This window comes from Nothobranchius furzeri, chromosome 2, assembly GCF_043380555.1.
Source record: "Nothobranchius furzeri strain GRZ-AD chromosome 2, NfurGRZ-RIMD1, whole genome shotgun sequence".
NCBI lineage: Eukaryota > Metazoa > Chordata > Actinopteri > Cyprinodontiformes > Nothobranchiidae > Nothobranchius > Nothobranchius furzeri.
In genome coordinates, this window is record NC_091742.1 from 89,873,380 (window position 1) to 89,885,765 (window position 12,386).

At 43.0% G+C, this 12,386-nt stretch overlaps 1 protein-coding gene across 2 annotated transcripts in view; it reads left to right on the plus strand.

Moving 5' to 3' along the window:
* LOC107396901 (gastrula zinc finger protein XlCGF57.1) overlaps window positions 1-12,386 on the plus strand; it is a 68,236-nt gene that overhangs the window by 16,569 nt on the left and 39,281 nt on the right. Inside the window, exons 1-2 of one of the 2 annotated variants that reach the window (XM_070548255.1) lie at window positions 790-898; window positions 9,251-11,045. In XM_070548255.1, coding sequence (XP_070404356.1) covers window positions 889-898; window positions 9,251-10,725 — 1,485 coding nt within the window. In that variant the 5' untranslated portion in view covers window positions 790-888 and the 3' untranslated portion in view covers window positions 10,726-11,045. Of the gene's footprint in view, window positions 1-789; window positions 899-9,250; window positions 11,046-12,386 lie in introns of those variants that run through there. The other variant, XR_011519130.1, reaches the window with a different exon arrangement.

Here is a 12,386-nt window from a genome sequence, read left to right on the forward strand (position 1 = left end):
CCCACATTCTTTACAGAAAATGTTTTTCTGAAAATACTTCTCGGTTTGTTTATAGGTCAAGAAATCAAGAGAAAAATAAAATAGGTCACAATGAGTTTATAGAACATCACAAACACAACATTTATTTACTCTTACGTTTGTCAGGGCTTTTGAAAAAACTGGTAAAAAAAAAAAATAATAATGTGTGTTTTATTAGTCCCATTCTGAACACACAGGTGTGTTTTATTCTGCTCCAGCAGGTGGCGCTAGTGCACCTTTACGCTGGTCACCGACCACCCGAGAAAGCAGAAACCGGAAGCTGCTAGCAGAGCTAGCTTGTTGTTGTTCTGGTGTGTGAGGAGAATATTTGAGGCTCTGCAGTAAAAATGTGTTCACTTCAGTCTCTGGGAGAGTTGATCAGCTAAAGCGACTAACTGCTGCTGCTGCAGAAATCTTCTCACCAGGCTGTGGAAACTTTCTTCTCCTCCTCAACAACTTGGTGGAGTTCTTTCCAGAACCAGAGAAGATATTCTGCGGTCTTCGTGACAATCGGAGCTCCAGAATCAGGTTGTGGGTGAGAAAAGCTTTTCTCTAGACTTCCTGCCCTCTGGATCTGCTGCTGTTCCTTTGGCCTCTCTGAGAAACGCGCTCGTTTTGCTGCTTTCATCAGATTGAAGAGGTTCCCTCTATCAGACTCGCTCATCTGAGTTGGTCATGATGCAGGATCGCTGCTCGCTCTCTGATCCATCCTGCTCACACTCTCCGACGGAAACGCCCCGAATCCTAATCAGCTCTCCTGCTTTGTTTCTATTGCAGCTGTTAGCTAAACACGGCTAAAGAAAACCTGCTACCACTTCAGGATCTGGGACTGATTCATCGTGTGTTCTTCACCACCTGGACCTGGACAGCATGGACACAGGTACTGGTGCACACCAAACCATCAGCACTCCCACATCCATAATCCAGCATCTCTGTACAGATGGTCTCTGCAGACAGACTTCAGTGATGCACAAACACAAGAAAACATCAACATCGGCTCCTGAAACCAGAAATCAGCTCCATCTCTTCTTTCTGTCAGCGTTCAACCAGTTACCTCATTCCTTCAGTCATGACCACTTAGCTAAGCTAACATGTTTTTATGTTTTATCTTAACCGGACAGTGATAACACACACTTGTAATGTGTGCAAACTGGGCATTCAGAATCATGACTGGGGAGGCACCTGCACGTCTCATATGAAGAAGAAGAAAATATCATTTCTATAGCGCCTCTCAAGATAAAAATCACGAGGCGCTTCACAAAAACAAACAAAAAAATATTAAAATATAAAAAAGCATTTAGAAAATGTTTAAAAATATATTTAAAATGAGCAAAAATATGCAATTGGGATTTAAAAGAAAAAATGTTAATAAGATAAGATAAGATGACCTTTATCAGTCCCACAAGTGGGAAATTTGTTTCGTTTACAGCCAAGTAAAAGCAAAGTAAAAGTAAAAGTTATGCAGCAGAGGGAGAAAAACACTAAAATACAATAAGATCGATTGCAATGAGATAAAATAAAGTCAATACAATAGACAGTTTATACCTTAAGAACGGGTTAAAAAATAATAACCATACTAGATACAGCTAGAAATACAGAGTACACTTCATCCAACAGATTTGTTGTAAAGTCTGACAGGAGTGGGGAGGAAAGACCTATGGAATCTCTCAGTCCCACACCTCGGGTGCCGCAGTCTCCCACTAAAGGAGCTGCTCATAGCTGTCAAAGTCACCTGCATGGGATGGGAGATATTATCCAACATGGATGACAGTTTAGCTGTCATTCTCCTGTCACTCACCACCTCCACAGGGTCCAGGGGGCATCCTAGAACAGAACTGGCCCTGCGGATCAGTCTGTTCAGTCTCTTCCTATCCCCCGCAGAGATGCTTGCGCCCCAGCAGACCACACCATAAAAGATGGCCGAGGCCACCACAGAGTCATAAAAGGTCTTCAGGAGAGGGCCCACAACTCAAAATGACCTCAGTCTCCGTAGTAGGTACAGCCTACTCTGCCCTTTTCTGTACAGGTCATCTGAATTATGAGTCCAGTCCAGTTTATTGTTCAGATGGACCCCAAGGTACCTGTAACTGTCCAGTCTCAATGTCCATGCCCTGTATGCTCAGTGGTTGAAGCGAGGAATGCTTATGCCTACGAAAGTCTACCACCAGCTCCTTAGTTTTGCTGGCATTAATCTGTAGATAGTTCAACTGGCACCAGTCCACAAAATCCTGAGTCAGTCTCCTGTACTCCTTGTCATCCCCATCCTTGATGAGACCTACAATCACAGAATCATCCGAGAACTTCTGCAAGAAGCACTGAGTAGAGTTATAGGAGAAGTCCGCAGTATAGATGGTAAAAAGGAACGGAGTCAGAACCGTTCCCTGGGGGGAGTGAGAGAGAGTGAATAGGAAAGAGGGAGGTGGGGAGAGCAGAATAAAGAGAGAGAGGTGAAGAAGGTCATACAAAAGCCAGCTTGAACAAGTGAGTCTTCAGCTGCTTTTTGAAGGAGACCACTGAGTCCACTGATCTCAGGCTCAGGGGGAGAGAGTTCCAGAGTCTGGGGGCCACAGCAGCAAATGATCTGTCACCTTTGACCTTTAGTCTGGTGCTGCACAACCAGTAGGCTTTGACCACTGGACCTCAGGGACCTGTTGGGGGTGTAGGGACTGAGAAGATCACCAATGTAAGATGGTGCTTGTCCATGTAAGGCCCTATAGACCAGAACCAGGATGTTGAAATGAACCCTGAAGTTGACTGGCAGCCAGTGAAGCTGGAGGAGAAGCGGGGTGATGTGGGTGTGTTTGGAGGACTTGGTCAGAAGCAGAGCACAGGCATTCTGAACCACCTGTAGACGGTTCAGGGAGGTTCTGCTCAGACACGTGAAAAGAGAGTTACAGTAGTCTAACCCCAAAATTCCACTACCTGCGCTGCGCTCCGGCACGAACTCCGCAGCAAATTCGGTCCCGTTGTAGTCAATCAGAGCTGTTCCACTACTGCGGCCGTGCAGCGCAGTGCGCCACCCGCCGTTCAGCCATCCAGCAAAAATAGGATCGATTCTATTTTCGCCGGACGCCGGAGCACCTCCGCAGTCAATGGACAGGAATCACAACCGCCCAACAGGAAAGGGAGCAAGCACAACTTCCGTTATTTCACAATAAATCGATAAACAAAAAGCGTTTTTTGTTTCAGATGCACAGGTTTAACAACTTTTATCAACTATCAATGGCGGCTGAACTTTAAATGCACAAAAATAAGCCATAAATAGTTTCCACTATCAAAGTAGTCACCCTTTGTTGATCCAAACACTGCTGATATCTCAACACAAATGATGGGCAGATTAAACAGTTCATGCCGATGCTTCTCCCACACAACGGGTGTTTGGATCTAACTTCCGCGTTCATTGCTCGGACTGTATCGCAAGATCTCGAAAATCCCACGCATGCCTGTTTACGCACCTCAGGTCTCCGCACCGGAGCGGAGCCGTTGTAGAGCGGGTACCAGTAAAAATTGAGTTTGGAAGCGAGCGGGGGCGGAGCGGAGGTAGTGGAATCTTGGGGTAAAAGTGAGGAGATGAAGGTGTGGAGAACTGTCTCAAGTTCAGAGCGAGACAGAATGGGACTCAGCTTAGCAACGTTCCTGAGATGGAAGAAGGAAGAGCGAACAAGAGAACTGACATGAGAATCCAGGGTGAGAGCTGGGTCAAAGGTCACGCCAAGATTCCTGACAGAAGGTTTGGTGTGGGAAGCAAGCTGACCAAGAGAGTCTCTGACTTTGGGAACCAGCTTGTCTGGGGCACAGATGACGATCTCAGTCTTATCTTCATTCAGCTGAAGAAAGCTCCCACCATCCAGGTTTTGATAGTCTAAGCAGGTGTGTAACAGCTGCAGCTTAGACATCTCATGGGGCTTAAAGGAGATTTACAGTTGGATGTCATCTGCATAAAGATGGTAGGAGATTCCTTTGAAGGAGCTCAGGATGTGCTGAAGAGGAAGCAGATAGAGGAGGAAGAGCAGAGGCCCCAGCACAGAACCTTGTGGGACACCATGGGTAAGAGAGGTGGTGGAGGACCTAAACTTGGAGACGGCCACAGAAAAGGAGCGCTCAGAGAGATAAGACGAGAACCACTCCAGAGCAGTTCCTGAGAGGCCTACCCAGTCTCTCAGCCTCTCCAGCAGCAGGTGATGGCCAACTGTGTCAAAGGCTGCAGTCAGGTCCAACAGGACCAGAACAGAACAGTCCCCTGCATTAGGGCTGGGCGATATGGCAAAAATAGAATATCACGATTTTTCCAATATTTTATCACGATTTCGATTTTATCACGATTTTTTATCCATGAATAGCATAACTTCAATTGCGTATTAAAGAAGAGAAACATTGAATAAATAGACATTTATTCATATTAGGGATAATCAGCACAGTGCTAACACACTTATATTTTAAACTCACACCAGAGATGATAAAAGCCCTGAGAGAAACAATTACAAAAATCAGTTTTTCTCGTTTTTCAAGTAACTTAACATAAATTAAAATCGTAAACATATTTAAAGTGCAAACATGTCAATTGCAAACGTATTGTGCAAACATTAACTTGTTCAAAATACTATGTAGCTCCCAGTTGCTCATGTAGTGGATAGTTAAGCTCAAATACGGCTCTGATGTGCGTCTGGACCAGAGATCGCTTGTGGTAGCAAAAAACTGCGCATTCTGAATATTTTCTGCAACAAGTCTCTAAATAAAGTAAAATTTTCCAGTGCAGATTGGAGACAACCCATAGAAGCACTGATTTGATCTCATTTCAGAGATAAATAGAACAGGTTAGATGCACCTAATAAATAAAATTACTAACAAACTCAGGATTCTTTCTTTACTTCACTGTTCTGGTGCTGAAAACATCACTAATGCGGATCAAAGGAGATACACAGATGAGTGCACCTCTTATTATTTGGACACTACATTTACTGCAGCTGGCAGAGATTGTTTCTATTGATACACGGATTTACAGAATCATTTTAAATGTTAATAGGGGAAGACTGCAGGAGGAGCGGTAAAATACAGGGGGTCCCAGCATAAACAAGAAACTACGAGTCTGATGAAACCCGCTGGTTTTCCATCAGGCAGTCACGGAACAGCTCCAGCGACCCAGTGACCGAGCTCAGTCCGGTACCGACACCGGCTCGGCAGAGGGTGAACGAGCCGAGGCGACGTCGTGCTTTGCTTAAGAAGCGGTGTTATTTTCCTGCTTCAGAAGAAGCGTCCAACGTGTTTTTACGCTTTCTCCGAGACATGTCACCTCGCTAAGTTATTAGCGCCGCGCGCTAAGGAAACCCTGCGTTCCTCTTCGGAACGAAAACCTTGTTGTCGCTCTCAGCCGCGGCCGAAGCCACGTTTGTTCACTGCGGGGCACTAATATATTACTATGACTCACTCTGATTGGTTAAGGGTCAAACAAAGGCGTGTCATTCGCCTGAGGTAAGTTCCCTTTTCATTCAGAGGCAGAAATTCAACAGCAGAGCTGTGAATCGTGATAAAACGGTCTCTCAAAAATGACAGACCGTCAGATGTGTAGATCGTAAAACGGTCTAAAATCGTCATATCGCCCAGCCCTACCCTGCATCACTGTGAGTCAGAAGGTCATTAGAGACCCTAAGAAGAGCTGTTTCAGTAGAATGAGCTCTACGAAAACCTGACTGGAAGCTATCATAGATGTTCTGTTCATCAAGAGCAGCTGTGAGTTGTTTAGCCACAACCTTTTCCAAGATCTTGGAGATGAACGGAAGTTTAGAGATGGGTCTGAAGCTGCTATGGAGAGAGGGGTCAAGACTCGTTTTTGTAAGAAGCGGGTGGATTACAGCATTCTTAAAGTAAGCAGGGTCCTGACCAGAAACCAGAGAAGCATTAATTATAGAAAGCACGCTGGGACCGATGGACTGAAAAGCACTTTTAAACAAAGATGAGGGTAAGATGTGGAGGGGGCATGCAGAGGTCTTCATAGAGTTAACTAGTTTGGTTAACTCAGGCAAAGAAACAGGAGCAAAGCTATCTAGGATGATGGGCCTGGTTGGAGTCGGGAGAGGCAGCAATAAGGCTGAAGGAGAGATGCTAGATCTAACCTTACTGACTTTGTCCACAAAGAAAGACAGAAAGTTCTCACAGTCTGCAACAGAGTGGATGGAGGCTGTAGGAGAGGCAGGAGACACGATGCTGCTGATGGTGTTAAACAGCACCTTGGGGTTCCCTTTGCTCTGGGACACCAGGTTGGAGAAATAGGAAACCCTAGCGTCTCTGACTGCAGAGTTAAAGGATGTCAGAAGATCCTTTAGGTGCAGCAGATGGACGTGGAGATGGGTTTTCTTCCACAAAAGCTCAATTTTTCTGCATTGGCGCTTCAGGCTACGAAGGCTGTCATTAAACCAGGGAGTAGGGTTCACTGCAGGAACTGATCTGGTTCTGACAGGACAGATGTTGTCCAGAATGGAGAGGCAGTGCTCGTTAAACTGAGAAGTTAAGAAATCTGGGTCATTATCAGAAGAACAGGGTGGATCAAAAGCAGCAGAAAAATTGCTAGCTGTGCTCTCATTAAGAAAACGAGAACCAACCATACGGCGAGCAGGAGGTGGGGACGCAGAAACTGACAAGTTAAAGAAAATGCAATGGTGATCTGAAATATAAACGTCCTCAGGACAAACACTGTCAGCATTTAGACTCAGGGTAAAAACAAGGTCCAGAGTGTGCCCCCTGGTGTGCGTGGGGCCAGAAACATGCTGGGTAAAGCTGAAGGAGTCCATGAGGCTGGAGAAATTCATGGCAAAGAGGTCAGAGGGATCATCAACGTGGATGTTAAAGTAGGGCTGGGCGATATGACGATTTTAGACCGTTTTACGATCTACACATCTGACGGTCTGTCATTTTTGAGAGACCGTTTTATCACGATTCACAGCTCTGCTGTTGAATTTCTGCCTTTGAATGAAAAGGGAACTTACCCCAGGCGAATGACACACCTTTGTTTGACCCTTAACCAATCAGAGTGAGTCATAGTAATACATTAGTGCCCCGCTTGTTTTCACCTTCACCTGTGTGTGAACAAACATGGCTTCGCCGCAGCTGAGAGCGACAACGAGGTTTTCGTTCCGAAGAGGAACGCAGGGTTTCCTTAGCGCGCGGCGCTAACAACTTAGCGACGTGACATGTCTCGGAGAAAGCATAAAAACACGTTGGACGCTTCTTCTGAAGCAGGAAAATAACACCGCTTCTTAAGCAAAGCACGACGTCGCCTCGGCTCGTTCACCCTCTGCCGAGCCGGTGTCGGTACCGACTGAGCTCGGTCACTGGGTCGATGGAGCTGCCCCGTGACTGCCTGATGGAAAACCAGCGGGTTTCATCAGACTCGTAAAGTTTCTTAGGGACCTCTGTATTTTACCGCTCCCTCCTGCAGTCTTCCCCTATTAACATTTAAAATGATTCTGTAAACTCCATGTATCAATAGAAACAATCTCTGCCAGCTGCAGTAAATGTAGTCTCCAAATAATAAGAGGTGCATTCATCTGTGTATCTCCTTTGATCCGCATTAGTGATATTCTCAGCACCAGAACAGGGAAGCAAAGAAAGAATCCTGAGTTTGTTAGTAATTTTATTTATTAGGTGCATCTAACCTGTTCTATTTTTCTCTGAAATGAGATCAAATCAGTGCTTCTATGGGTTGTCTCCAATCTGCACTGGAAAATTTTACTTTATTTAGAGACTTGTTGCAGAAAATATTCAGAATGCGTAGTTTTTTGCTACCACAAGCGATCTCTGGTCCAGCCGCACATCAGAGCCGTATTTGAGCTTAACTATCCACTACATGAGCAACTGGGAGCTACATAGTATTTTGAACAAGTTAATGTTTGCACAATACGTTTGCAATTGACATGTTTGCACTTTAAATATGTTTACGATTTTAATTTATGTTAAGTTACTTGAAAAACGAGAAAAACTGATTTTTGTAATTGTTTCTCTCAGGGCTTTTATCATCTCTGGTGTGAGTTTAAAATATAAGTGTGTTAGCACTGTGCTGATTATCCCTAATATGAATAAATGTCTATTTATTCAATGTTTCTCTTCTTTAATACGCAATTGAAGTTATGCTATTCATGGATAAAAAAATCGTGATAAAATCGAAATCGTGATAAAATATTGGAAAAATCGTGATATTCTATTTTTGCCATATCGCCCAGCCCTATGTTAAAGTCACCAACAATCACCAGTCTGGACAGCTTCACAGTGGAGGATAGAAAGTCACTAAACTCCTGAACGAAAGAACTGTTTGGACCAGGTGGACGATAGACCACAGCACAGTAGAACGGGTCCTTACGCCCGACTTTAATCAGCTGCAGTTCAAAGGAAGCAAAGTGACCAGAGGTTGTAGAGCTACATGGAAGATGGTCTCTGAAAACAACAGCTAGGCCTCCACCACAACCAGAACCCTGGGGCTGGCTAAGAAAAGAATAACCACTTGTATATGTACAAATATATTAGCCCAGACGAGAGCTAGCATTTTTATTTAGACATTAATTAGAACCTTTGACTGTATAACTTAAAATGGTCGATTCTCTTCTGTTCAACAGTATCGTGGAAAACAAAAAAATATTTAATAAAAGGTCAATTTGGATTATTTATTTCTTTTTGGGAAGAGGGCAGATTTATTTTTCAGGAAACATATAAATTCTGCGATTTTGACCACAAACAAGATGACATCATACAGAAAACTAATGTATAGACCAGTCAGTGGACACTTTTACTTGATATTAGTCATTATTAGTATTTTACTTGTCATGATGACAAAGGAGGCAGTGCCCCTCCCCCGCCTTTTTTTCCCAACCTTTATTTTTCCAGGTAAAATGTTTAAGAACATGTTCTCATTTACAAACATGACCTGGCCAAGAGGTCTTGGAAGGAAGTGCAAAAAAAAAAAGTATATTAATAACAATAATAATAATAAGGTTCACTTTTTATTTAGTGTGAGGAATGCAGCAGCCAGGCTCCTGCATCAGACTTTGGGTGAGAGTGTTTATGTCTGCTGTGAGGAACAATAAGTGAGCAAAGGGTTGTTTTGGGACTCCAGATGGTGTTGCCATGAAAGGTGCATGAAAGGTTATGTTGTGTCAATTAGATGGTGAAAAATAGACCTTTTTGTATGTTACACTGTTCTTTACTGCCTGTTTTATTTTATATACTTCTATTATTTTCACTGCAGTTCCTATAAAAAGTGAAGATGAAGAGAAGCCTCTGTTCTCACAACTTCATCAGCAGCAAATAGAAGACAGAGATGTTCCATCCAGCCGCTCAGCTGACCAGATTAAAGCAGAAACTGGTGGAGGAGCAGAAACTAGCAGGAACCCAGATCTGAACCCTCAAGAACAAACATCTGATTCTTCAGAGACTGAAGTTAGTGGAGATGATGATGATGATGATGATGATGATGATGATGATGTGAATCTAGACTCTGAACTGCCAAACTCAGGGTCTGAAATTGGAGACAACAACAATGACTGGAATGAGAGCAGGTCTTTTCAGTCAGAAGTTAAGACAGTCAACAAATCCTTTAGCTGCCCTGAGTGTGGTAAATTATTTCCCCATAAGCGGTCTCTCCAGAAACATGTGAGAGTGACAAGTCATTCAGCAATATGCTCTTCAGGCTTTTTGATTAATAATAAAAGTGTTAGAGTGAAGCAACATCTAGACTCAGATAGGAAAGTTCAGAAAGATCTAAAATCATTTAGATGTGACGACTGTGGAAAAATATTTAGTGTAAAATCCCAATTAAACAAACACTTGAGAGTCCACACAGGACAGAAAGCTTTTGCCTGTGAGATCTGTGGACAAAGATTTAGCCGTAAGTTAACTTTAAATGATCACATGAGAGTCCACACAGGAGAGAAGCCATTTCCATGTGAGCTCTGTGGTCAAAGATTTCGCCTGAAGTCAACTTTAAACAGTCACATGAGAGTCCACACAGGACAGAAGCTTTTTGTTTGTGAGCTTTGTGGAAAAAGATTTAGCCGTAAGTTAACTTTAAACACACACATGAGAGTCCACACAGGACAGAATCCTTTTCCCTGTGAGCTCTGTGGAAAAAGATTTAGATTGAAGGGAGATTTAAACAAACACATAAGAGTCCATACAGGACAGAAGCTTTTTGTCTGTGAGCTTTGTGGAAAAAGATTTAGCCGTAAGTCAACTTTAAATGATCACATGAAAGTCCACACAGGAGAGAAGCCATTTCCATGTGAGCTCTGTGGTCAAAGATTTCGCCTGAAGTCAACTTTAAACAGTCACATGAGAGTCCACACAGGACAGAAGGTTTTTGTCTGTGAGCTTTGTGGAAAAAGATTTAGCCGTAAGTCAACTTTAAATGATCACATGAAAGTCCACACAGGAGAGAAGCCATTTCCATGTGAGCTCTGTGGAAAAAGATTTAGCCTGAAGTCAACTTTAAACAGTCACATGAGAGTCCACACAGGACAGAAGCCTTTTCCCTGTGAGCTCTGTGGAAAAAGATTTAGCCAACAGACAAATTTAAATAATCACATGAGAGTCCACACAGGACAGAAGCCTTTTCCCTGTGAGCTCTGTGACCAAATGTTTTCCCAAAAGACAAGTTTAACCAGACACATGGGAGACCACACAAGGACACAAAGAACTAATGTAATAACACAAGTCCAAAAATGATTGTAGTTTGTACATCCTAGTTCCATGTGTTGCACCCCTGGTTGTTGTCCTAGATCAGAGTTTCTTCCAGCCCATGAGCCACCTCTCCCTGTCCTGCAAGCCACATTTTGTGGCCACTAAGCTGTAATTATTTCACTATATCTCTGTTTCCATTGTGATGCAGCGCAATGCATCTCTATTAAGGTAGCACGACTCAGGTTGCGAATGACTACAGTCACCAATTTTTATCATGTGTCTTGCCCATGTATGTCTGATCTCTGAACTGCCTGTACTGAAACTCTAATTTCCCTCTGGGATTAATAAAGGATTGATTGATTGATTGATTAATTGATTGGTTGATTGTATCGTTACACAATGATGAGCAGCTAGATCAGAGTTTTGGAGCGTTGCAGTAGAGAGAGTAGCATGGCGTGTCTACTCTGCTTTTAAATAGTTTGTGTAGTGTACAAATAATTGTCTTTTACCAGTGGTTTGCACTTTGTGAGTTGCATAAATATAACTACAGATCTCTTCAGTTGTTCATCAAGTGGTTCCAGGATTGGGCCCTGCTAGTGTGATCAGATGACAGTCCAACATTTCCATTACTTTTCACACATTCTGCAAATTTAGACAGTTTCCTGTTGTTTACAGACGTGCGTCTTGTGTTTGAACCTAGCATTTAGAAACTATGATTGTGAAGCAAAACAAGTGAGGGCTGTCAATCAAACAAAAGTGAAGAACACTGTCTGTCTTTCCGATGAAATCAGGATTAATTCCTTCTAAAAAATGATGTTATGGAGTAGATTTGGGCAGGATTACCGAATTACCGTCTACGGCCAGTGTTAAAAAATAGCAACGGTGTTAGTTCCAATACTGTCATGAAAAAAATAATACACGTAGGAGACGAGGATTAAAATAATAAAAAATTTATAGTAACCTAATGTATAAAACGGATGCATGGTTCAATTGTCAGTTTTACACAAATAGTTCAAATTAGGGATGAGCAAGTACACCTGTATCTGTTCAACCATCTAAATTATCTGTACCCTAACCCGGAAGTGGGTTTAATTTAATCGGAAGTGGGTGTGGTTTACATCAATACATTACTTTAAGTCTGAAATTGATATGAATTGATCAGAAGTTGCTATGTGTAATGTTTACTTGAAAACTATTTACAGAGCAGCCTCAAGAGTTGAGATTAAATGTTTTTGATCACAATAGTAAATGAACTTACAGAACAAGTTGTTCAATAAAATCAGAACATTAATATTTAAGTGCATGAATTAATACATAGAGAAAGAAGTTTATTTAAGTTTATTTACTTAATTGTGGAAGCAGGCCCCCACGCTCCCTGGCGGGACCGAGGCCTGGACTCCCGTGCTCTTCTACGCCGTTCCGCTATTTCATTAGCTAGTTGCTAGGCTTTTTGTTCCCGCGCCTGTGCTGCATAAGTCGAATGGCTTATTGGCCAACACGGCACTGTCCAGTTTCGCTGCTCCTATCCAGCTATTACTCGGCTTCCAGCAGCTCTGGCTTACTGGAACAACATTAGGAGCCTTACTTAGCTTCACCTTTTACTGAAGCTGGTTGTTTGGTGTGCTACTTCCACCTCCAAACATGGATTGTGACGCAGCTCTTCGCTGTGCCCAGTGTTCTGCAGCTGCTTCTGCTGACAGTAGGAC